The 25,734-nt window shown below is 40.7% G+C and overlaps 1 protein-coding gene across 1 annotated transcript in view; it reads left to right on the top strand.

The window, feature by feature from the left end:
- Positions 1-3,595, top strand: part of LOC121436667 (protein ecdysoneless homolog) — a 28,289-nt gene extending 24,694 nt beyond the window's left edge. Inside the window, exons 2-4 of the mRNA XM_041636673.1 lie at positions 725-1,087; positions 1,620-1,760; positions 3,430-3,595. Of these exons, the coding sequence (XP_041492607.1) occupies positions 739-1,087; positions 1,620-1,753 (483 nt within the window). The 5' untranslated portion in view covers positions 725-738 and the 3' untranslated portion in view covers positions 1,754-1,760; positions 3,430-3,595. The remainder of the gene's footprint in view (positions 1-724; positions 1,088-1,619; positions 1,761-3,429) is intronic.
- Positions 3,596-25,734: the final 22,139 nt, after the last annotated feature.

The raw sequence follows: 25,734 nt of genomic DNA, 5'->3' as shown, positions 1-25,734 counted from the left end.
GGTTGGCCTCAAAGTCAATAAAAATCCATCTACCTCTGCCTCCCAAGTGCCTCCCAAGTGCATGCTATACAACAACCAGCTTTGCTATAAAAAAAACTTTTCTTCAACCTATTCTAAATTTCAACTTTATATGCTTTTAAAATAAATACATTTACTAACACTAAAATATCCAAACAATATTAATCTCCTTTTGCTCTGAGAGGTTTATAAAACTGCTGAGTCCTGGTTTCTATACTATTTTTAATGTTTCTGTCCCTATTAACATGAGTCCTCCCTAGGTTGAAATCAGGAGGGTAAACATCATAGTGTATCATGCCACAACATACAAACATATTATAACACTTTACTTTTTCTGGCAATGGTGGAATTTGTCAGATAGATAGGGCATCAGTGAATCTAAAGTTAGCCCAGAAACATAAAGACTCAAGAGACATGTAGCTAAGATAAACCACTTGCAAAGAACCTAGGTTATTCATTGGACACAAACTATGTCAATCATCAGTTCTCAGCAAATGAGCTTACAGCATATTAGAAAAATAGGCTGGTATTTTATGACTCCTCTAGGTCTGCCCATGCCAACTGCCAATGTGAATCCTTCCTGCTCATCTGAGGTCTCAGAGTAAAGTAGCAGTTGTCCTCACCAACCCCCAGAACTTTTTTTTTTTTTTTTGCCCAGTAGTGTTCCTCCCCAGAAAACAGCTATACCAACCATATTTCTTGACAGGTGTGTGCTACACCATGCTTTATAACCAAGAGCGAAACCCATCTCCAAGAGATCAGGCTGAAGTTGGTAGACAAATGGGCCCATATCTGATCAATGAAGAAGGTTTCGTGCCTGAAGAATATGTGAACTTAGTTCCAGAAAACTTGATCCCTGTGGCTTTGGAAGCAGAACTGGAATTCTACCTGATACTGGATGATGGGGACGAGGTCATTGTGTTTCATGAGCAGGACATAAATGATGATGATGAGGAGGAGAATCAAGCAGAGCTCATGGAAGACCTGAGCTGGGTTTACAATGTGGAAGAGGATGATACAGATGACGATGAAGCTAATCATGAGCATACTGAAATCGTCACAGGCACTGGTGAGTTATCTGTGTCAGAATTTTGGCACTTTAATCGAGGTCTGCTATGTCCTTCTATACAACATATCTGTGGTAACAATCGCATCCTGCTCAAGGGCCCATGCAGGCTTTGTGGTAGTTAGACACCCGTGTGAACCTGGGAAAACACTGAAACTGGAGAAACAATATGCTGTCTTAGTTTATAAATGCAAATGAATATTTTTCTTTGTGGGGGAGGGCTGCAAATAACACCAGACCCAAGTGGTTCTTGTCCCAAGAGTCAGAAATAATTAGCCACACAGGATGTGAGCTGTACTGCAAAGAAGGAAATGTTCCTGAAAACTACCAACTACTTACAATCCAGTCCTCGACTACAATCTGAGGATTATGCAAATGTAGTTTGACCCCTGAGGAAGGTACCCAGAAGTATTTGTTGGTATTTTGTTTGTTTCTACTTACTTTTATACTGAGAATACAAAGCATATTACTGCTGATCATAAACCAGAATTTTTTGGAAGTTCTAGTCTCAATGTCTGTTCTTTACTTATTGAAGTAAATGACCATCTGTATGAACGATCCCATGATGAGACCAAAGAAGCTGCGGTTACAGGGAACCTTGAGTCTGAAAATGAAAACCAGGAGGAGGAAGATGACAATAATCCAAACTCAGCTGAAAACAAAGAGTAGTATCCAGGTATCTATATGTAGTGTATAGCATTCAATCATTCCTGTCTATGTTTGTATGTGTATATTGTGTGTGTGCTTGTGTTATTTTTAAAGTTTTCTTTGGTAAACCAAATAATGAAAACTTTAAAAAAATAGTTAAATTCAGTTTAAGGTTGGTAATAAACACTAGATAGTACAAACAACAACATGTTCTTAAATGTTCCTAATTATCTTTTTAAAAAATAATTTGTGTGTGTGGTTGAGTGTTTATATGTGTGTGAGTATGGTGTATGACTAAGTGTGGTATATTCATATATGGGATGTACATATGTATGCAGTCAGGAATCAGAAGAGGGCATTGGGTGTGTTCCTCTCATCATTTGTCACCCTTTTCCTTTAAGGCGGCATCTGTGACTACAGAGTTCAAGGTTTTCTGGCTAGGTTGACAAAGCAGAAAGCCCTAGTGATCCAGTCTCTCCCTTTTTCAGTACTGGAGTTAGAGGTTTGCACAAGGCCATGCCTAACTTGTTATATGGGTACTAGGATAAGAACCCAGACCCTCACGCACATAGAGAAAGCATTCTTTTCTTTTCAAATGCTTTATTAGGATCTATCTGTTCTTTTTTCTTGTTTTTATTGAGCTATGTATTTTTCTCTGCTCCCCTACATTCTTCCTCCTTCCCCTTCTATTCTCTCCCATGATCCCCATGCTCCAAATTTACTGTGGAGATCTTGTCTTTTTCCGCTTCGCATGTAGATTACATCCATGTATGTCTCTCTTAGGGTCCTCGTTGTTGTCTAGCTTCTCTAGGATACTGCCAAGCCATCTGCCTATCCCAAATGGTCTTCACTTCTATTCATTCAGCTATAGCTATAAGGATCAAGAGAAGATTTGCTACATTGGGTAGTTGAGCCCATGACATTTTGAGAACCCAAAACAAATGGCTAAAGTTGTATTTACATACAGTAATTGAGACTTCATCATGTACTAACAGAAATAATCTATTTTAACAGGGAAAAATGTTTAATAACTAGAATCACTGTGATTTGTATCTTAGTATTCATTTAGTCAAAATTATTACTATTTAATTTAACAGTCATTAAAAATTAGTCATTGGAAGATTATTTTTCCCATTGAATTTATTTTTAGTTTATTTCTAATTGTATCATTCCATTTTCCCTTTTTACTAGTATAGATCTTGTGGGTTAAGAGAGTATGATTTGTAAATAGAGAATACAGTGTTTCCTATAGTGTCATAACATAGACCACACTCTCCTAGAACTTGTTATATATGCCAGGCTTGTCTCAAACTCAGAATCCTCTTGTATTCACATCTTGAGTGCTAGGATTACAGATGTGCCCCATTATGCCCAGCTAGCAGGGTTTGCTTTTTGGTTCCAAGAAGAGACTATACTAAAATTCCAGAATGGTTTCTCCAAAGCAAACAACAAAACAGAATTTTTCAATGCTCAAAAAGTGAGAAAAATGAAGTTGCTATAGTAGGAGAGGGATTGACTGCATATTCTGTATGAACACTTTCATCCCCAAAGATCCAGGCTATGATGGAGACATGCTGTGTAAAGATCATGTTAAAACAGCGCATGCATCTTAGGTTGACTGCTTTCTTCGTTTTGCAAAGTAGCTGGTCCATGTTAATGCTCTACAAGTACTAACTATCCCTTATTACCTCCTACAGCTTGAAGGCATAGAGATGAAATACAGAAAGGCAGAAACACATGAAGATTTTATCAACACAGATTGTGGTTCAAAGTTCATCACCCTTTTAAGTTAACCTTATCATTATCTGATGTCTTACTGTATTGTCTTCCTATAACCCACAGTGCCCAGTACAAAATAAAAGATTTAACAAGCATAAACAAAAGATTCTTCGCAGAACACTGAGTCAATTAATTAATATTGTTTTTGTCTTAATATAGCAGATATTAAAGGGGACCATTTGTGACCATGCTTTAAATTCTTTCACTAGTAGCCCCCAGCTACTACAACATTAGTGTTAAACGATTTATTTCAAGAGAGAGGCAGAGGTTTAGCTTCTATTCATGGAAACTAATGAATGTACTGGCTTGTCTGGAAGCCAGATAGTGTCATTGCGCAGTGGTGGCAGTGGCAACAGCAACAGCAACAGCAGCAGCAGCAGAAGGAGGAGAAGGGGAAGAGGGGGATGAGGAGGAGGAGAAGGAGGAAGAGGAGAAAGAAGAAGAAGAAGAAGAAGAAGAAGAAGAAGAAGAAGAAGAAGAAGAAGAAGAAGAAGAAGAAGAAGAAGAAGAAGAAGAAGAAGAAGAAGAAGAAGCAGCTTCTAGGTAATTGTTAGAAATGCAATTACACAAGTCCACTAATGTGGGACTGTCATATATCAGTCTGTTTCTTTCATTGGTTAATTAATAAAGAAACTGCTTGGCCTGATAGGTTAGAACATAGGTGGGTGGAGTAAACAGAACAGAATGCTGGGAGGAAGAGGAAGTGAGCTCAGACTCCATAGCTCTCCTCTCTGAGGCAGACACAATGAAACTCCTACCCAGGATGGACATAGGCTAGAATCTTCCTGGTAAGTGCACCTCGTGGTGCTACACACATTAATAGAAATGGGCCAAGCAGTGTTTATATGAATACAGTTTGTGTGTCGTTATTTTGGGGTATAAGCTAGCCAGGGGGCTGGGAGCTGGGCAGCAGGAACACAGCCCACAGCTCTCTCTACAGTCCACTACAGACAAGCTGACTCAGAAATGTTCAAGTTAAACCAAAACCCTGAGTTTTTATAAGTTTTTTAGGTGATTCTAAAGCCTATTAATGCTTTACAAACACTAGATTAGAACAATGGAAGGCCAGGTTTCTGCTTTATGAGTGTTAGTTAATTCATTTGAGACTCTTTTCAGTAAATTGAACAGGGAAATAAATAATGAAGAAAAGACTTAAATTCCTCAGTGTCCGAACATAAAGATGTGGAAGCTTAATGATTATGTTGTGGAAGGAAGGGAATCAGGTAAGGGAGAAGAAAGTTAATCCTAGGAATATACAAATTTTATGATGTCATATATACAGTTTATAATGTATAAAATAACCATATACTAGTGGCAAAGTCATACAAGTGTAAAAGAGGGGATACATATGACTACTGCCTGTATGTGTAGACTGCACAGAGGAGTGTAGGTCAATAATAAGCACTTTATTTAGAAGAATGGCTAGCTGAGAAGAAAGATGATGAGTAATTCATTTGGAGAAGGTACTCTTGGTTCTATAAATCTATGATGAATTATTACTACAAAATCAAATAGCTTAAAACAAGAGACATTTATACTCAGACAGTTCTGAAGGCCACAAATCTGAAATCAATTTGCTAATTCAGGAACACTCACTCATAGCTTTAGGAAAGAATCCTTGTTTCTCTAACTTCTGGTCACTTTGTATGTGATTTTCTCTTGTTTGTCTGTTTCCTCCAGAATGGATATGACCATTGCTATCTTGAATCAGAGCATCTATGATAATTTACCTCCCAATCCTCCTGAGATCAGGCTTATACTCTTCCCCTAGTGGAGGGATGGAGTATTTTTTTCAGGGATTATAGGGATCAAAATCTTTGAGAGATTTTCCCCAAAGCTCCTCTTTCCCCAATATTATGTAGGAGGTGAAACGCTGGTAAGTTGTGGGACTCTGGTTGTATAGCTCCAAGTATGTGACCCATGGGGTCTTCATTCTTCAGAGGTATAACATTTTATGTGTTATTCATGAGGTGGATGGGATTCTTCAGTTGTATAGCTGCAGGTCTGTTGCTCAGATAGCTTGGCATGAATCACCCATGTTCCTATATATAACCTCAATAAACCCATTGCTTCACCAAGCTGTATTTGCATGGAATCTTTCTGTCAGTCAGTCAGTGCTCTATCTGGGGTGATTAAATGGTTCTTTACATCTCATAAGGAAAGCTCATGTATGGCATACTTTCTTTCTCCATATCCTTTCTCTTAGCTGATAACACTAATAATTTGATTTAAGACTCAAAAGAAATATAGGAGAATTCCATAGTGTGTTTGTTTGTTGTTGTTGTTTTGGTTTTAAACTTTTATTGATTCTTTGTGAAGTTCACATCAGGCTTCCCAATCCCACTTATCTCCTCGAGCCCTCACATCTACCCTCCACCCATGCAACTTTCCCTCAAAAATAAAACAAAAAAAGAAAAACCAAACCAAAACCAAACAAACAAAAAGAAGACAGAGAAGAATCTCATTGTGGAAGCTGTAATGTGGTTTGTTGACTCACACAGTTTACCCTTTAGTCCATTCATCAAACTGCTATGAGTCATTGGTCTGGTTTGAGGCCTCTGGCTTCTGCTACATCACTGATAATGGATTCTCACAGGGGCTCCTCTTGGATATCCTGTTGTTGTTCTGTGTCATGGAGATCCTGCTGTTTTGGATCTGTAGGTTCATCCCCTTCACATGCTACAGCAGTTTATAGTTGAGGTTTATGTTAGAGTGGGCTAACTCATATAGCCCTTGTTCTAGGCCTGGGTGGTTGCTGGATTGGTTAGCCTGTCTGCTTTCTCTCATCTTCACTACTCAGGTGAGCTCTGCAGCACTGCCTCAGCTAGCTCACCCAATGCAGCCTGCAGCAAGGATCAAGTCCAGTTTGCTTGCTCTCAGTTCCTCAAATCTGGTCATACCACCAGGGCCAGCTCTACTGTTTTGCCCAGGTGAGGTGCCAGATCCTTTCTCCTGATTGTTGTATGGGGCATGGGGACAGGGGTATCAGTTTTCCTCTTCTCATGCTCTCAGCGATGGCTCACCTGCACCCCTGAAAACAGGGTCAGATCTAGTGTTCTGTTCAGATGAGGGAGCATGGCTAGGTCTCCTGTGTGCTACAGCTGGGGAGGGTAGAACTAGTTCCCTCACTCTTATGACCCCAGGGCCAGCTCTCTCACCTACGGTGGTCACCAAAGGGAGATGGCAGAAGGAGGATGGCATCTTTTGCTCACCCATGCCACCACATGGCAGATAAGGGGGGGGATCAGCTCTCCTGCTCTCATGCCCCAGGACCAGTTCACTGGCCTGAGTCCTGACAACAGGGTCAGCTCTAGTGTGTTGCCCAGGTGAGTTGCAGACCCATGATGAGGAGTAGAGCCATCTTTGCCCAATTCATAGACCAGCTCTCCTGCTGTAGTGTCTAGCTATCACAGGGCCAGCTATCCCATGGCAAGTGAGGGTATGGCTGGCTCAGTGCAACACTCGGATTTCCACATGCATAGTCCTTCTCATTCCCTGGGTTAACACCAGTCAAAGACATCATCATGGACCTTAGCTGCAGCAGGAACATAGACCCAGACATGACCCTTGGCAGCAGCTTAGGCCCAGATGTCACCAAGGCCCCAGTGACCACACAGAGTGATGTGGGAGTCCCCTCTGTGTGCTGTGATTACCATAAATGAATAAAGACTCTGCCTTGGCATGTTGGTGGGACAGAACTTGGGTAGGTAGGGAAAACTAAATGGCATGTTGGGAGAAAGGAAGCAGATTCAGAGAGATGCTATAGATCCTCTGCCAGAGTAAGACATGTTGCTGAAACTTAGCCTGTAAGCCACTGCCACATGGTGATACACAGATGAATAGAAATGGGTTAAACTAAGATGTAAGAGTTAACCAATAAGAAGTTAGAGCTAATGGGCCAAGCAGTATTTTAATTAATACAGTTTCTGTGTGGTTATTTTGAGGCTAAGCTAGCTGGGCAGCCTGGGTGAACAAGCGGGTCCTCCTCCTACAACAGGGGCACCCAGATCAGGATGTCCTTGGTGGCAGCATTGCCCTTGGCTACAATGGTGGTTTGAAAGAAAATGGCACCCAAAGGGAGTGGCAGCATTAGGAGTTGTGGCCTTGTTGGAAAAGGTATGACCTTGTTGGAGGAAGTGAGTTACTTTGGGAGTGGGTTTTGAGCTCTTCTATACTCAAGCTACTCTCAGTGTCTCAGACCATTTCCTGTTGCTTGCAAAATGTAGGATGCTTAGCTACTTCTTTAATACCAAATTTACCTGCATGCCACCATGTCTGACCATGATGATAATGTACTGAACATCTGAACTGCAAGTGAACTACCCCATGTAGTAATAAGAGCGGCGGGGCTGCGTCCCCAGCACCCCGGCTGCCTAGCTAGCTTATGCCTGAAGTAACAACACACAAACTGTATTCATTTAATCACTGCTTGGCCCATTTCTATCTAGCCTCTTCTAGGCTAATTCTCACATATTAATTTAGCCCATTTCTAATCATCTGTGTAGCGCCCCTAGGTGCGCTAACCGGGAAGATTCTAGCCTATGTCCATCCTGGGTCGGAGCTTCATCGCATGCATCTGCCTGGGAGCTGGGAGCATGGTGTCTCTCTGAGGCGTCTGCTCCCGAGAGGAGAGCTGTGGAGTCTGAGCTCACTTCCTCTTCCTCCCAGCGTTCTGTTCTGTTTACTCCTCCCACCTATCTTCTAACCAATGAGGGCCAAGCAGTTTCTTTTTATTTAACCAATGACCTTCCTCCATCAACCCCAATTAAATGTTTTCCTATAAAAGTTGCCATGGTCATGGTATCTCTTCATAGCAATAGAAATCCTAACTAAGAAAGACACCAATATGGTCTCGACCCCGTGCATCTGCAGAAACCTCAGTGTTATCAGGATCCACAGACATCACCCCAGACCCTGCTCACTGCAGGGCCTCTCCATCTTGTGTTTCTTAGTAAATTTGATCTTCAAAGACAACATATCCAAATGAAATCACATTTATACGTAGTAGATATTAGAATTTGACATTCTTTATTTTAGAGAATGAAATTCAGTTTATTAGAAGAAACAGAAAACTTGCATTGTTCTTATATATTAAATAGTGTGGTGGGTACATAGTATAAATACATTTGACTTCATATCTACATATTCTATATCTATGAATTGAAATATGAATCAAAAATGTTTGAAAAACAATTATGCTATATATATTTCTTCTTTAGTTCTTAAATAATTTACATAATATATATCCTAAGTAATATAGAGATATTGATGGCTTACTAGGGTTATATACAAATGCTACATGTTTGGCTATGTCATTTTTTAATATCTTGAATATCATGGAGTTTATCATCTTCACCAATTTCTGAAAATAATCTCTAAGAGATATTGAAGGATGATTATATATTCTATAATATTGTGTAAGACTTAGATATTTATAAATAAAAACCTGACCTACCCCTGGACCCAGCAATACCACTCTTGGGAATATACCCAAGAGAGGCCCTATCATACAACAAAAGTATATGCTCAACTATGTTCATAGCAGCATTGTTTGTAATAGCCAGAACTTGAAAAGGACCTAGATGCCCTTCAATGGAAGAATGGATGAAGAAAGTATGGAATATATACATATTAGAGTACTACTCAGCAGTAAAAAACAAGGACTTCTTGAATTATGCATGCAAATGGATGGAAATAGAAAACACTATCCTGAGTTAGGTAAGCCAGACCCAAAAAGAGGAACATGGGATGTACTCATTCATATTTGGTTTCTAGCCATAAATAAAGGACATTGAGCCTATAATTCGCGATCCTAGAGAAGCTAAATAAGAAGGTGAATCCAAAGACAAACATATAGGCATCCTCCTGAATATTAACCTTCATCAGGTGATGAAAGGAGACAGAGACAGAGACCCACATTGGAGCACAGGACTGAAATCTCAAGGTCCAAATCAGGAGCAGAAGGAGAGAGAGCACGAGCAAGGAACTCAGGACCGCAAGGGGTGCACCCACACACTGAGACAATGGGGATGTTCTATCGGCAACCCACTAAGGCCAGCTGGCCTGGGTCTGAAAAAGCATGGGATAAAACCGGACTTGCTGAACATAGCGGACAATGAGGAATACTGAGAACTCAAGAACAATGGCACTGGGTTTTGATCCTACTGCACGTACTGGCTTTGTGGGAGCCTAGGCAGTTTGGATGCTCACCTTACTAGACCTGGATGGAGGTGGGTGGTCCTTGGACTTCTCACAGGTCAGGGAACCCTGACTGCTCTTCGAGCTGATGAGGGAGGGGGACTTGATAGGGGGAGGGGAAGGGAAATGGGAGTCAGTGGCGGGGAGGAGGCAGAAATCTTTAATAAATAAATAAATAAATTTAAAAAAAACTGACAAAACATTAGAGGGAAAATGGAAATGGGGCTAATAGCTACAAGCTATTTAAAGAAAATAAAGCCTTAATTAATTTTTGTAGAAGACTGTATAAGGGTAAAGGCCAGAGATACGTTGATAGAAGACCCTGTTTATACATTGCATAAGGTTACTTACATACTTTCTCTTTAGCATTAGTACTTTCTTCTTCTTTTTTAAATGGTTAAGTTTATTTATTTATTTATTTATTTATTTATTTATTTGATTTATCGAGACAGGGTATCTCTGTAGCTTTGAAGCCTGCTCTGGAACTAGCTTTTGTCGACCAGTTTGGACTCGAACTCACAGAGATCTGCCTGCCTCTGCCTCCCGAGTGCTGGGATTAAAGGCTTGTGCCACTACTCCACTACTGCCCGGCAAAGATTTATTACTACTATGTGTACAATGCTCCTCCTGCATGTATGCCTGCAGGCCAGAAGAAGGCACCAGATCTCATTACAAATGGTTGTGAGCCATTACACATTACACATGGTGGATGCTGGGAATTGAACTCAGCACATCTGCAAGAACAGTCAGTGCTCTTAACCTCTGAGCCATCTTTCCTCTTCTTGTTTTCTTGTTAAACACCTCAAAATCTACTCTTGTTAGAAAGTAACATTTCACATTCCTTCAGAGAAACATATACCTCATTCTTTTAAAGTCAGAATGGTAACATGAAAAGTCAGTATAAACTACCATTGCTACTTTAAAATTAATCTAAACATCTACATTGGAAAATGGATTTTTTTCTAGAGATGTGTTTTGCATGATTTTTGGTTGCTGACAAGTGACCAACCAGCATAACTGCTTACTGCCTGCCCCTGTTCAGGCTGATATGAATTAGGGCACAGCATTAACTAGGCAGGAGAGCTTATGATAGGAACAAAGTGCAAAGCTCATATTTTCTCACCAGAAAACCCATTATGCTGGTTTATATGCCAGTATAAAAGCAAAATTAACAAGCTATAATAATAGGAGCATTTTTAGTCTATTCCAGATTACAGCTGTTTGCATTCGTGCTCAGGAAGAATGTAGTGTTGCACGGGGAGCACTCCCAATCCCAAAACAAACAGCATATGATACCTGGACTTAAGTGGGTGATCGTGAATATTCCAAGATCATATCCACTAGGTTAGCTTCAGTTTTCATCTATGCAAATATCTGTTTTGAAAATAATGTTTAAGGAGACTTCGAGAAATAGAGGATCAATGCCACCGTCATTAGAAGACAGTGTTAAACGACTGCAAATGTAGCATTTGAAGCTCATTTTCAAATGTAGCTTTTAGGCAGAGCATGTCTGAGTCAGTTGATTTCTACAGCTTAACCAAGCTGGAATCATGGGAGACCCAGGGATCAGCACAGTCAGCTGGCTCCAGTAACTGCCTGGATAAATAATCCTGAACAAAAGTTCCATTGAGGCTGAGGACTGAAGCTGACTCATGCAGAAGTGAGCCACGGGTACACGATGAACCACAGGAAGCCTTCTGAGCCAAAGGCCTCCTGTCTGTGGAGCAGCCACATTATTGAACATGATGGAAGAAGAGCTCCCAGTTGATATAACAGAACCCTGGGGTGGTACTTGAATGTGGAGGGGATCAAAAAACACTAGAGTAACTGAATAGCAGATGTTTCCAGAGAAGGGCCAAGAGGTTTGGTCGTGTTGGTCATGGTCTGGGACCCATCAATACTTGACATGAGTGAAATGCTGGGATACAGATGGTCTTCCCAAACTGCATCTTCTATGATCATTAACCCATATCTAAGCCTGATGGGCTGGTGATCTCAGAATGATCCCACTTATTGTCTGGAAGTGGGACCCAATGCTACATGTTGTTCTGGGAAACTGATGTAAAAGGTGACTTATACAAGGAAGTCATGGCAGAGCCACTGCTTAAAGCCAGTATACAGCCTTCCTTTTCTGCTTTGTATCCCAGAATCACTTGCTCAAAACCAGAAAAATCTATGAATATGAGAAGTGTGGTGACTACATTATCGGTCCTTTCACAATTATGGACTTTCAGTGTTATGGCAAAAGCTATCAAGACAAGTCAAAGTGTGCATCACAGCAGCTGCTCTTCCATGGACTTCCCCTAGAAGGGAAACACGTTTGTTTAAAATGGGCATGAAACACCACTTCCAGTTTCTCCACTCAACCAGATCCTACACATCCTTTTCCATGGACTAGCTTAGTGGGTCCTTCTGATCCTTACTTCTAAGCACCCTCCTCATCCATGGGTATGTAGAAGGAACCAACGTGAGAAGAGAAGGAGCTCCAGAGATGGAAATGGCAGAAGACAAGTGCAATGAAAGGGGAAATAGTTAAGAAGGGGGCTCTTTGACTAGGAAGGGGGAGAGAGGACTACTCAGAGGGAGAGTACTCGAGGAGAGCTATATAACACTAAAGATGTTTGAAAAAGCCATATAGAATCATAGTATTTCATGTTTACCTAAGACTATATATACATGCATGTTTTAGGTATATGCCTATATAGTTACACAGTTTAAATAAATTTCTGCCAGTTGGGATCACAGTGCTCCACATGCAAAGCCATAGACTAACAATAACACACAAAAAGACTTCTCATTTTTTTTCAAGTTGATAGAACAATCCAAGAGATCCCCCAGAACACCCCCTCCCAGAATATGATAACTTAGTGCCATCACTCTTGAGTGCCTCTCAGATTTTTATGGTAAGCTCCTGTTGCTGAATACAGTACATACTTTGGAAACAGGGCTTGGAAGTATCGAGTTACAACTGACTAGGAAGCGTCCTCCCTGCCTATTAGCTCCTATAGTGCAAGAAGGTGCTATGCAAGCTGCCTTGGGAGAAAAGCAATCCATACTCCTAGTCAGCAGTAAAGCCTATGAAGCACAATAACCAGCAAAGCAAGAAATCCCCCAAGGTGCAGTAGTGGTGGTACTTATATGTTGTAATAGGGAGCTGTGGGCTCCGTCCCCGGCACCTGGCCACCCACATGGCTAGCTTATGCCCCGAAATAATTACACGTAAACTGTATTCTTTTAAACACTGCCTGGCCCATTAGTTCCAGCCTCTTATTGGCTAGCTCTTGCATATTGACCTAACCCATTTCTAATAATCTGTGTAGCCCACGAGCTGGCTTACCAGGAATGATCTTAACCTGCGTCTGGCTGGAGTGGGAGAATCATGGCGACTCCTTGACTCAGCTTCTTTCTCCCAGCATTCTGTTCTGTTTACTCTGCCTACCGAATTTTATGTCCTATTAAAGGGCTAAGGCAGTCTCTTTATTTAACCAATGAAATTAACACAAGCCAGAAGACTCTTCCCCATCATTTCCCCTTTTTCTGTTTAAACAAAAAAGAAAGGTTTTAATTTTAACATAGTAAGATTACATATAACAAAACAGTTATCAAGCAAGAATTACAGTTACAATATTTATATCTATTTTATCTTTTATCATAACTAAGGAAAACTATAACTATAACTAACCATTCTTCAACTCCATCAAAGACTCCAGAAGGATATAATATTACCTAAGCAAACAAGAAATCCAAAGCTCTAGAAATGACAGAGACATCTCGCTGCCTGGACAGTCACCCAAAGTTCTTCTGTACCGTTGGGGCATCCATCTTCAGCCTTCCGGCCCATAGTATCCAGCAGACTTTTCCATGAAGCAGGAAATTTCAAAGACAGTTCAGTCACTATCTGCTGTGTCCTGCAGAATGTCGCGCAGACTTTTTCATGAGTCATGAACCCCAAAAGACCGTCTCACCTTTAGGCAAGTTCAGCAGTCCTCTCTCTGCGGGTTCTCTGTGTCCAGTTTATGCAATAGTCCAGGCAAGAGCAGTTTCTTGCCCAAATGGCTATCAAACTCCATAAGGATCCTCTTCGATGCCCATCGTCCTCTCGAAGTAGATTGGTGCCGCCAGGAGCAGACATGTCTCATTGTCATGAAAAGTCCTAAGTTATTAAAATATTTTAAATGCCATATTCTGCAGCCTTTGAGAGACATGAAGAATGCCTATCTGAAATATATCTCTATATATCTAGAAAATCTAAGTAACATGACTACAAACTTGACTATTATTTATGATTATCCATCAACAACCTATATTTCCTAATTATACATTATATTTTAAAAATGAACTACACAATCACAATACCTTAATCAAGATCAGAAATACATATAACAAAATTGACCTTAAAATCCATACCAATGCAAATTATTCATACCTATACCATTTCCCCCTTTAAATGTAAAAGAACATTTATAAACAATATTTTGGGAACATGGGCACAATTTTTTCTCTCCAAACTGCTTTCTGCTGAATGGGGGCGCTGTTAATCAGATCATTTAGGGTGTAACCTGTGTGCCAGGTTTATCTCAGTTGGCAGTTGAGTGAAGTAATTTTTTAGGGTGTTCACAGCAACCTTTCAGGAGGGCGAGGTCTATCATACCATATTGGAATAGATGCAATCCACAGGGTCACATCCTCTGTGAAAACAAAAGAAAACCCTTTCCAAAGCATCATATCTTAGACCCAAATTCTGAAGTCATACCCTCATGATATCTATTCTGGTTCCACTTGGCAGCCCATATAATGAAATGTCTCTCTGTACTTAGCTCCTTTACAGTCAAAAATTTTAAGGAAAACACAATGTACATAATCCAGACTCTCTGTGAATTTTCCATTTTTACGTGGCTTATTTTTCTTTATTTCTTTTAATCTCTTAACTATCTGTACTCTGTCTCTTTAAAGACTTTACCCTTTTTTTAAGACATTAACTTTATTCTTTATATTCTTTTTCTTCTCTCTCTCAAGCCTACGTACATTCATCCAACACTGTGGTCTTTTATGTCTGAATCAGTTTTATTGTGAATCTGCAATTTTTTTACTGTCTAGGAACACTTTGTTTTGCAGTTTTAAATCGTTAAGCACGTAAGAATCTAAGCTGTGATAATTCCTAGGTCAAAAACAGGTACTGCCTGCTTGCCCCGCCCAGTCCAACATGGTGGAGCCACTCCTACCTCTGATCCTTGCACATTGCACCAGTAGCGTGGTGGAGCTGCTTGTGCCTCTGAGCCGCAGCAGGCAATGACTTCCTTTAAGGCACACAGCGAGTCTAGTTGCCATCCAACAAATCGTAGCACTTACTCCAAATACACCATTTAAATGCTCTGTCTCCCACAGGAGCCAGACAGAGATCACGATGGTAGCACAGCCCAGAAAGCCGGCATTTTAAAACAGCCAGTTTTTTCCTGCTGCTGTGTCAGGAAAATTTCAAAATGGAGGACGTACCATTTTGTGCTAGCTCTGGGTCCACCAGGTAGGAGCGGCACTCAGCACTTTAATTTTGAGACTGAGCGTGCAGCACAGAAATTTTTTTTTATCCAAGTTACGGTCAAATCTGACAGGCAGAGCACTGCGCAGTCTGAAAACATGTCTCTGTATGGCGGCAGGAACCCGCCATGCTCTTCCGCCTGCCTAAGCCTGTTCAGCTGGCTGCCCAGGTGCAGGCGGGGAGCACTGAGCCATCAGCATGGTCTTAGGGTCTTAGAGCACTCTCCTTCTGATCCCAAGCAGGAACACAAACATCCAGTCCCATAAAAGCCATTGAAATGCTTTAAAGCCAGAGTTCACACTGGCAGCACAGCCCCAAGATGCAGCGTTTTTTCTGATGCTGATGCCGAATCAGGAAATCTCTCTATGGCATGCCACCAACAAAGAGCAAAACTCTGTGTTAAACTCTGTTTTTTCTCTGTTTAAAATTAAGCTCTCTCAGGTTTTTAAGTGGATTTAGCCCATCACGTCTGGTCGCCACTCTGTTGTAATAGGAGCGGTGGGCTGCGTCCCTGGCACCTGGCCACCCACATGGCTAGCTTATGCCCCGAAATAATTACACGTAAACTGTATTCTTTTAAACACTGCCTGGCCCATTAGTTCCAGCCTCTTATTGGCTAGCTCTTGCATATTGACCTAACCCATTTCTAATAATCTGTGTAGCCCACGAGCTGGCTTACCAGGAATGATCTTAACCTGCGTCTGGCTGGAGTGGGAGAATCATGGCGACTCCTTGACTCAGCTTCTTTCTCCCAGCATTCTGTTCTGTTTACTCTGCCTACCTAATTTTATGTCCTATTAAAGGACTAAGGCAATCTCTTTATTTAATCAATGAAATTAACACAAGCCAGAAGACTCTACCCCATCACTTATATATTGGGGGGGGGAGGAGAGCAATCAACATCCTTTAAATTGTACTTTAGGGCTGCTTAATAGCAGGAGATTTGTGCCTGCTGTACATGACTGGTGAGGCCATGGACCCCAAAGAATAGCCAACTGGTATTTTCTGTAACATGTGGGCCTGCTTGCTGGGGTTCTGTCCCGTCTGGTCCCCCAGCCATTTTAGTCCCAGAGAAAATCACTCAGAAAGTCTGCATTAGATATAAACTGATTAGCCCATTAGCTCAGGCTTCTTATTAGCTCTTATACCTTATCTTAGCCCATTATTCTAGTCTATGTTAGCCACATGGCTCAGTACCTTTTTTAGCGGGATAGGTTATATCCTGCTTTTTTGGTGATCTGGGCAGCAGGTGGGAAAGAGCTTCCTTCTTCCCAGAATACTCCTGTTCTCATCGCCCTGCCTCTACTTCCTGTCTGGTTGATCCACCTATACTTTCTGCCTGACCAATCAGCGTTTATTTAAAACATAATTGACAGAATACAAACAATTCTCCCACACCAATTTTCCTAGACCAGTATAATTTCTAGCTGCATTATAAATACTTATCCTTCTACACATAGATATGTGTAGATCTCACCACTCATCAAAGATGCATGCCTTTGCAGCAGACAAAACCCACTATAGGAATCCTCAACTGGTAAAAATGCAGAAAACCACTAGGTGACCAGCCTCAGCTGGTATACCTACAAATACAACCTCTACACCTAATGATCAAGAAACATTGCAGACAAGGGTTCATATAGATTATAAGAGCCAGAGAACCAAGATGTTCACTTTTAAGTTGTGCCTTCTATATAGAACAGTTGCTGCATCCAGCATGGCTCCAAGGACTTTAACCTAATAAGGGGAGGATGGTTGAAGAAAAGACATACATGCACACAACAGAACAGCAGGAATTGGGTGGACTGAGATCTCTGCTAGAGAAACCACAACACCCTGGAACCTCAGAATGTTTGTTATATATAGTAGAATAGAGAGGCAGGATATTGCATACAGCTGAACAAGGAGTCAGTGTTTATGGTATAAAGCTGGATCAAGGAGGCAGTTTTAGCTAATCTCAGTAGGAGTTTTAGCTAATCTCCGCATTGTTTTATCTAAATTCTTCTATTAGCAATAAAGACTTGGGAGTCAGATATTGGGGTAAAATAATGTGACAAATCAAAGAAGTGGAGAAGAAGTGAACAGCTGACTCTCCCATTTTTACTGGATTCCCAGTAAGTGTTTCTCTCTCCACACATCTCTCTCTACTACTTCCTGTGCATCTCTCTGTCAGTCTTCCTGGGTCCTCTGTACTCTCTATGGTTAATTCTTGTCAATTGGTTGCTGACTCTGCCCCCTGATTCAAGGTTAATTTTATTAACATAGCCTCCGAGTTTCACAGTGTGATCAAATATCCCACAGCAAAGCAGTCTCTCTATTGGTACAATATCGAGGTTGTTAATACTTGGGGAAGTAGCTATGGTGGACATTTTCTGCACTCACTTGGTTCCCTAAGAAAGGCTTTACCATTTCCCTATGAGCTTTAACCCAAGGGGATAGATAGCCTTTGCCATTCCTCCATGGGTTTGAAGCTCTGAGGTCCTTGATCTGGCCCAGGTCAACACCACACACTCACTGAGGATTTCAGTCCTTCAGAATTTCCTACAGCCAGGGAAGCTGCACCCATGAAATCTCAACAGTATCTCATTTTAAACAAGATCTGAACAGTGAAAATACCAGTTACCTTGGAGACATGACTGCAGGAAATGTCACTAGGTCCCAGCCCTAGACAAAGAGCTACAGTAATCTAATTCTTGCTGAAGTGGGGAAAACCAGTATTTTCTAGGGACAAGTCCCATGATTGGATAACCAATCCCAAGGGGTCAACCCAAAACACATATACAAATGAACAACACTAAATGGACTCATCAGGCTGTATTTATATATTTCTATGTATGCATACATGCAAAAATAATAACAAAGCAGTACATGAAAATAAAAATAGAAGTAAGACTTGGTGGTAAATGAAGTTGCAAAAGGAGAGGGAGGAAGGTATACAATTTACAAAGATCAAAGTATAATTATGCATATGTCTGATATATTCCATAATGACACCCATTATTTTAAGGAATTAATAAACACTAGTGAAAATAAAAAAAATAACAACTGATTGTCCTGTGGTTCCATTTTTCCCTTCTGTGTGTTTAAAATCCTTGGAATTATTTTGGGCCATAGGCAAGCTATAACACCTGCAAAGAAAAGTTTCTCCCCCATCCCCAACATCCATCCATTGCCAACAACTTCTTAGCTAGAGGTGGGGCATTATGAGCGCTCTCTCATGCATGTTTATGTGCACATCATATTTTTGTATTTGTGTATCTGCAAGTCTACCCATTCTGACATCCCCAGCATTATGAAATTCTGAATGTGTAAGGCCTTAAAAACATGTTAGTTGTACTCTCATAATGCTTTTTTCACCATTGTACATATTCAATTATTATATTAAAATTAAATTAATGAAATGCATCCAAAATATGCCCCTTTCTGTCACTAGTATTGACTATTAAAAATGTATAATCATTGGGGGAGAAATGCCCTCCCACAACCCATCGATGCCTGAGACAGGTAGGAGAGTTGACTCTGATGCCATGAGAACAGGAGTACTACTCATGTCCCCCACAAGCTGCAACACTCAGGAGAGCAGGCCCTGCACCTCACCTGGGCAGCACAATAGAGCCAATCCTGTTGGCAGAAATATGGGTGAGGTAGCCCTAAACTTGTGAACATGGGAGAGCTGTCCCCATTACTCATCTGTCATGTGGCAGCATGGGCAGGGAAGAGATGCTCCCCACAGTGCCTGAGGCATAAGAGCCTGAGAGCTCTCCCTGCATCTCATTAGCTGCAGGACTCAGGGAAAGTGACCCTTATGCCATACCCTGGTAACATAGTAGAACCAGTAGAGCTGGCTCTGAAGGTGTTGGTGTGGGAGAACCCAGGCTGAGGACATTAAAACAGGAGAATTGGCCCTGCCCCTTGCTGTTTGCTTCAAGGGGTGAATTAGCCAAGGAAATGCAGGAGAGCTCACCATGATGTTGAAGACAGGGGAAAGCTGGCAGATTTTTCAACCCTACAACTACCCAGGCCCCAAACCAGGAATAAGAATTAGCCCACCCTATCTATGATCTGTTGGAGCACATGAAGGGACCAGTCCTGTAGACCCAAAGTTGCAGGATCTCTTTCACACAGGGCAACAACAGGATACCAAAGAGGAGTTCTGGTGAGGGCCAGCATCGATAGGGTAGCAGAAACCAGAGGCCTTGAACCAAATTCTTTGCAATGAACACTTACTTACAAGTAAAGACAGATGGATAAAAGCATAAAAAAAACCGTGTCACACTACAGTTTCCAGGGTAAGATTGATTTCTTGCTCTATTTTTTCTTCTTTCTCTTTATTTTATTTTGGGGGAAAATTTGCAAGGACAGAGGGAGAATACAAAAGGATGGTGAAATGAATGGGATGAAGATGCTTGATGTGAAAGATACAAAGAATAAATAAGCCAGGCGGTAGCAGTGTATGCCTTTAATTCCAGCGCTTGGGAGGCAGAGGTAGGCGGATCTCTGTGAGTTTGAGGCCAGTCTGGTCTACAAAAGCTAGTTCTAGGGCAGGCTCCAAAGCTACAGAGAAACTCTGTCTTGACCCTGTCTCAAAAAAAAAAAAAATCTGGAGAAAAACCCAAAGCTATCCCACTAAAATCAGGAACAAGAAAAGTTTATCCACTCTCTCCATAATTATTCAATATAGTACTTGAGGTTCTATCTAGAGAAATAAAACAAGATAAGGAGATCAAGAGGATACAAATTGGAAATGAAGAAGTCAAACTCTCACTATTGGCTGATGATATGATAGTTTACATAAGTGACCCCAAAAATTCTACTACAGAACTTCTACAACTCATAAACACTTTCAGTAATGTAGCAAGATACAAGATTAACTCAAAAAAATCAGTAGCCCTCTTTTATGCAGATGATATATGGGCTGAGAAAGAAATTAGAGAAACATCACCCTTCACAATAGCCACAAATAACATAAAATATCTCAGAGTAACTCTAACCAACAAGTGAAAAACCTGTATGACAAGAACCTCATGTCTTTGAAGAAAGAAATTGAAGAAAACACCAGAAAATGAAAGGGTCTCACATGTTCTTAGGTAGGTAGAATTAACATAGTAAAAATGACAATCTTAGCAAAAGCAATCTAGAGATTCAATGCAATGCCCCCCCCCAAAAAAAAAATCCCAGCAAAATTCTTCACAGACATGGAAAGAACCATACTGAACTTTATATGGAAAGGCAAAATTCCAGGATAATCAAAACAGTCATGTACAATAAAGGAACTTTTGGAGGCATCATAATGCCTGACTTCAAACTCTTCTAAAGTATTGAAAACACCCTGGTATTGACATAAAATCAGACAGAAGGACCAATGAAACCAAATCGAAGACCTGAATATTAATCCACACACCTACAAACACCCGATTTTTGTCAAAGAAGCAAAAAATATAAAATGGTAAAAGGAAAGCATATTCAACAAATGTTGCTGGCAGAACTGGATATTAACATGTAGAGGAATGTAAATAGATCCATATCTATTGCCATGCCAAAGGAAAAAAAACTCAAGTACAAATGGATCAAAGACCTCACCATAAGACCAACCATACAGAACCCTCATAAAAGAGAAAGTGGGAAGTACACTGGAACACACTGGAACAGGAGACCACTTCCTAAATATAGCGCCAATAGCACTGACACTGCAAACAAGTTAATAAATAGAACCTCCTGAAACTGAGAAGCTTCTGTAAAGAAAGGACATGGTCAACAAGACAAAACAGCAGCTGACAGAATGGGAAAAGGTCTTCACTAACCCTACATCAGACAGAGGACTGATCTCCAAAATATATATTAAAAAAACTCAATAAACTAAACATCAAACTACCAAATAATCCAATAAAAACTGGGATACAGACCAAAACAGGTAACTCTCAACAGATGAATCTAAAATTGCTGAAAGATACTTAAGGAAATGTTAAACATCCTTAGCCATCCATCAGATAAATGCAAATCAAATCAATTCTGAGATTCCATCTTATACCTGTAAGAATGACCAAGATCAGAAACACTGATGACAGCTTATGTTGGAGAGGATGTGGGGTAAAGGGAACACTCCTCCATTGCTGGTGGGAGTACAAACTGGTACCGCACCTTTGGAAATTAGTATAGCAATTTCTCAGAAAATTAGGAAGCAATTAACCTCAAGACCCAGCAATACCACTTTTGTGTATATACCCAAAGGATGCTCAATCGTACCACAAGTACATGTGCTCAACTATGTTCACAGCAGCATTATTCATCATAATCAGAAACTGGAAACAACCTAGATGTCCATCAACTGAAGAATGGATAAGGAAAATATGGTACATTTACACAGTGGAGTACTATACAGCAGAAAAAAATGACATCTTGAAATTTGCATACAAATGGATGGATCTAGAAAACATCATATTGAGTGGGGTAACCCAAAACCAAAAAGACAATTATCATATGTACTCACTCATAAGTGGCTTTTAGACATAAAGCAAAGAAAAGCAAGCCTACAATTCACAATCCCAGGGAACCTAGACAACAAAGAGGACCCTAAGAGAGACATACATGGATCAAATCTACATGGGAAGTAGAAAAAGACAAGATCTCCTAAGTAAATTTGGAGCATGGGAACCTTGGGAGAGGGTTGGAGGGGAGGGGAGAGGTAGGGAAGGGAACAGAGAAAAATGTAGAGCTCAATAAAATCAATAAAACAAACAAAAAAGAATAAATAAAAAAGAAAGACAAAGATGCATAATCACATACTATTCCTTCTCACTAAGAGAGACAGACAGCACAGGTCCTTTTAACACCATTGTTTAACTGGAAGTGAAAAACAACAGAAAGTTATGTATAGAGGTAACTGGGCACAGGATTTAAGGCCTTATAGCTCAACTCTATTTTCTGTCTCTTCCCTGCTTCCTGTTCCTCAAAGATGAGGAGTCCCAGCTGCACACTATTTTCACCATGGAGCCATGGGCGGCCTAGTTCCCCCTCCATGATGGATTATTTCCCCCTCTAACTGTGAGCCAGAAACAAATCTTTACTTCTTTCTGTTGCTTCTTACAAGTATTTCATCATAGCAACAAGAAAAATAAGTATACAACTATACTAAGCAATTTGCTTACTCAGTCCCCAGTGGGCCTTTGGGACATACCTTGAGGACTTTGTATTGCTTTTGCTACTCATGACTTTTTTTTCTCATATGACTTTTTAAAATGAGATTAGTACATTTGTCCCAATATCAATACCCTAATCTTTATATTTCCTATCTGTAATTATTTTTGTTTGTTTGAATACTAACTGTGGGAGTATCCACATAGAACCATGGCCCAAGGTATTTACATTTGTATAGATGTATCCTGTCAATGTGAGGGATGGAAAACAGATAGAGACAAATGATTACAGGCTTACTTGGGGTCAAGGGGCTAGAAGGATGGTAGTTGGTATTCCCACATTGATAGTATAAAATGCATAGCAGTCAAAGAATTCTAAATTCAAACTTAACCTCTTGGCCCTTGATATGGTGGATTTATTATGGAATAAAAAGTATTACTAGTGGATGGGGCACAGGTTTTGTGTGTCCAGGTTCTTGGTCTCTTATCCAAAGAGTTAAAAATAAGAGCTCACAGCTGAACCGTGGTGCACAAACCTTGAATGGCAGCATTTGGGAGACAGAGGCTGGCAGATCTCTGTGAGTTCAAGGCCAGCCTGGTCTACAGAGTGAGTGGATCCAGAGCAACTCTGTTTAGAAAACCCAAACAAAACCAAAACAAACAAACAGAAAGAGTTCACACAGATTTGCTAAAAGAACAAGATAACTTTATCTGTAGCAAAGTGATAACATAGATTGTAGAGTCAGGTACTGTTAAGAATGACGGCCTGCCAGGTAAGTTTGGAGTTCTCAAGGGCCAGTTGAGGCAGGCTCAGTTTGGTGTCCCCATTTGGGTTTGGGTTATGCACACTCTCTTGTAAGAATTTACCTGGCAGGCGTCCTTCCTCTGCACATACTATGCATACACCCTGTGGTAGATTGAATGTAATTGTCCCCCATAATCTCATAAGGAGTGACACTATTAGGAGCTGTGGCTTTGTTGGAATGGATATGGGCTTACTGAAGGAATTATGTCACTGTGGGGGTGGGCCTTTTGGTTTTCTATGCTCAGGATGCTACCCAGTATCACAGTCAACTTCCTGTTGCCTGCAAGATGAGGGACTCTCAGCTACCCCTCTAGCACCATGTCTACCAGCATGCCACAATGCTCCCCTCCATGATGAAAATGACTGAACCTCTGAAACAGTAAGTAAGCCACCCCAATTAAATGTTCTCTTTATAAGGGTTTTTGTGGCCATGGTGTCTCTTCACAGCAATAAAAACTCCAACTAAAACACACCCTTCTCCTAGCAACTTCAGAACTCCCTCCACCCCTAACTCATTTTGGGTTACACGTACTCCTGTATCTGAACAATATTGTAACTTTCTCTGCCCCAGCTAACAATCAAATGTAGACAGTTCTATTCAAGTTTTGATGACATATTGAGATATATAAAGGGCAGGTCTGGCTTGAAGTAGGTTTGGGTACATGCTCAGTAAAGCAAAATGGTGTCCTCCAGTAACTTCTTGGAAAGAATCCTATTTATCATCTGATGGGTACATGCATTTGGCTGTGAATATGATTAAAATCAAATGTATTTTTGGAAGTGTCATTCACAGAGGAAAAAGGAATATATAGCCTAATGTATGGATCAAGATAGAGCACCACCCAAACTACACTTCCTAGGACCCAACCTCTTTCCCATAGATCCATAGAAAGAGACAGCCTGGGGCCTATGTGTGCTCACAGTCATGTGACCTGATGTCAGTCTTAATAGCATATTCCTCTAACAATCCGCACTACTGCTTTGCTCCAAAAAAAAAAAAAAAGTTATCTTACTTCTTTTGCAAATCTCCATGAGCCTTTCTTTTCCAGTTTTCAGATAAAAGGTCAAGAACCTGGAAACAATCAGCACACAGCCAATAACCAGGAACAGATACACACTGTTTTATTTAACAAGTAATTAGTTGACTGAAACATTCCAAATCATTATGTAGATGTCATGCAGGCCCCAAGTTGAAGTCTTGTCCTGAGCCTTGTAAACGGTCCAGGTGGGTTATGTTAAATATTTAGTCTCCTCTTTCCCTGTGGACTTGTGGGGCTTCTCTTGGTGTTTTGTGCTGCTTTATACTAAACACATGACGGGGTTAGAGAAAACAGATGTGCCTTTGCCACACTACCAGTGTCCTAATCATAGTCCCTGTCTTCAATTTCCCTTACTCCACACAAATACAGAAAACACTTAAGTAATGGAACTAAAGGAACTGACACGGCTCATTCCTGGAAATTAACTATAAGGGTTCTCTGCCTGTTTTGTGGCTACCATTGTTGTCCAGAAGGAACTGAAACTTCTTTGGGTTATTGTAATGGCGGGAATAGAATTGGTGCCCATAATTTAGGGTACTTGAACACTTAGTCTCCAGTTGGTAGTGCGGTCTGAGGAGGTGGGGTTAGGTGATCTAGCCTTGATAGAGAAAGTACATCACTGGAGGCTGGCTTGGAGATTAAAAAGCTTCTCATCACTTTCAGTTCACTCTTTCTGTTTCATGGATGCGGTTGAGGATGTAAGGCATCAACTTTCTGCTCTAGCTACCATGCATTCCTACCATGAAGAACTCATCCTCTGGAATCGTAAGCTCAAATGAACCCTTTCTTCGATAAGTTGATGTAGCCATGGTGTTTTCTCATAGCAACTGAAGAGTAAGTTATACAGTATGAAAGTTTTATTCCTACGTCCATAGGAAAATCTAGCCATAGACTAGTCATCCTTGGAACTAAGCCTTACCAGAGTTTTGGGTAATTGGAACATTTGAAGTCAGGCAATGGCATACTACTCATGATGAAAAACTTCTGTTGGTGTCCTAGTAGCCATGAGAATCAAGGGTTGTTTCATAATCTGTTTTCATATTTGTGTTGCTGGTATTTTCAAGATGGTTCTTTTAAAGAATCTATTAGTAATATTTCTGGAAGCAACATTTCAGGTGTGATATTCTTAGGAGCTCTGCAGATCTTCTCTCAGTTAAAGTTGTAAAACTTATTATTTATGTGGGTGTTGGGGTGTGTGCATGTTCCTGTGTGTGGGTTCATATGTGTATGGTGAACAGGTAAATGTGCAATACATTGTTCTTCAGGAACTTTCCATCTTGTTTTTTGGTACAGGGTCTCTAGCTGGGACGTGGGGCTTGGTGATTTGATTAGAGTGGCTGGCCAGCAAACCTCAGATATCATCAACCCACTTCCACCTCACCAGCACCAGAATTATGAATGTCAAAACAACTACATTTCTTACATTAATGCTAGGGGTTGAACTTAGGAATTTATGTTTTCGTGAAAAATTTTATTTTGACTAAAATATCTCCCAGTCCCCCAAATTGTTT

The sequence above is a fragment of the Microtus oregoni genome, unplaced genomic scaffold, assembly GCF_018167655.1.
Source record: "Microtus oregoni isolate MIOR12 unplaced genomic scaffold, Mior012 000050F_001, whole genome shotgun sequence".
Classification (NCBI taxonomy): domain Eukaryota; kingdom Metazoa; phylum Chordata; class Mammalia; order Rodentia; family Cricetidae; genus Microtus; species Microtus oregoni.
The sequence above is the reverse complement of the archived record's forward strand: the minus strand, read 5'-3'. Positions and strand labels throughout refer to the sequence as shown.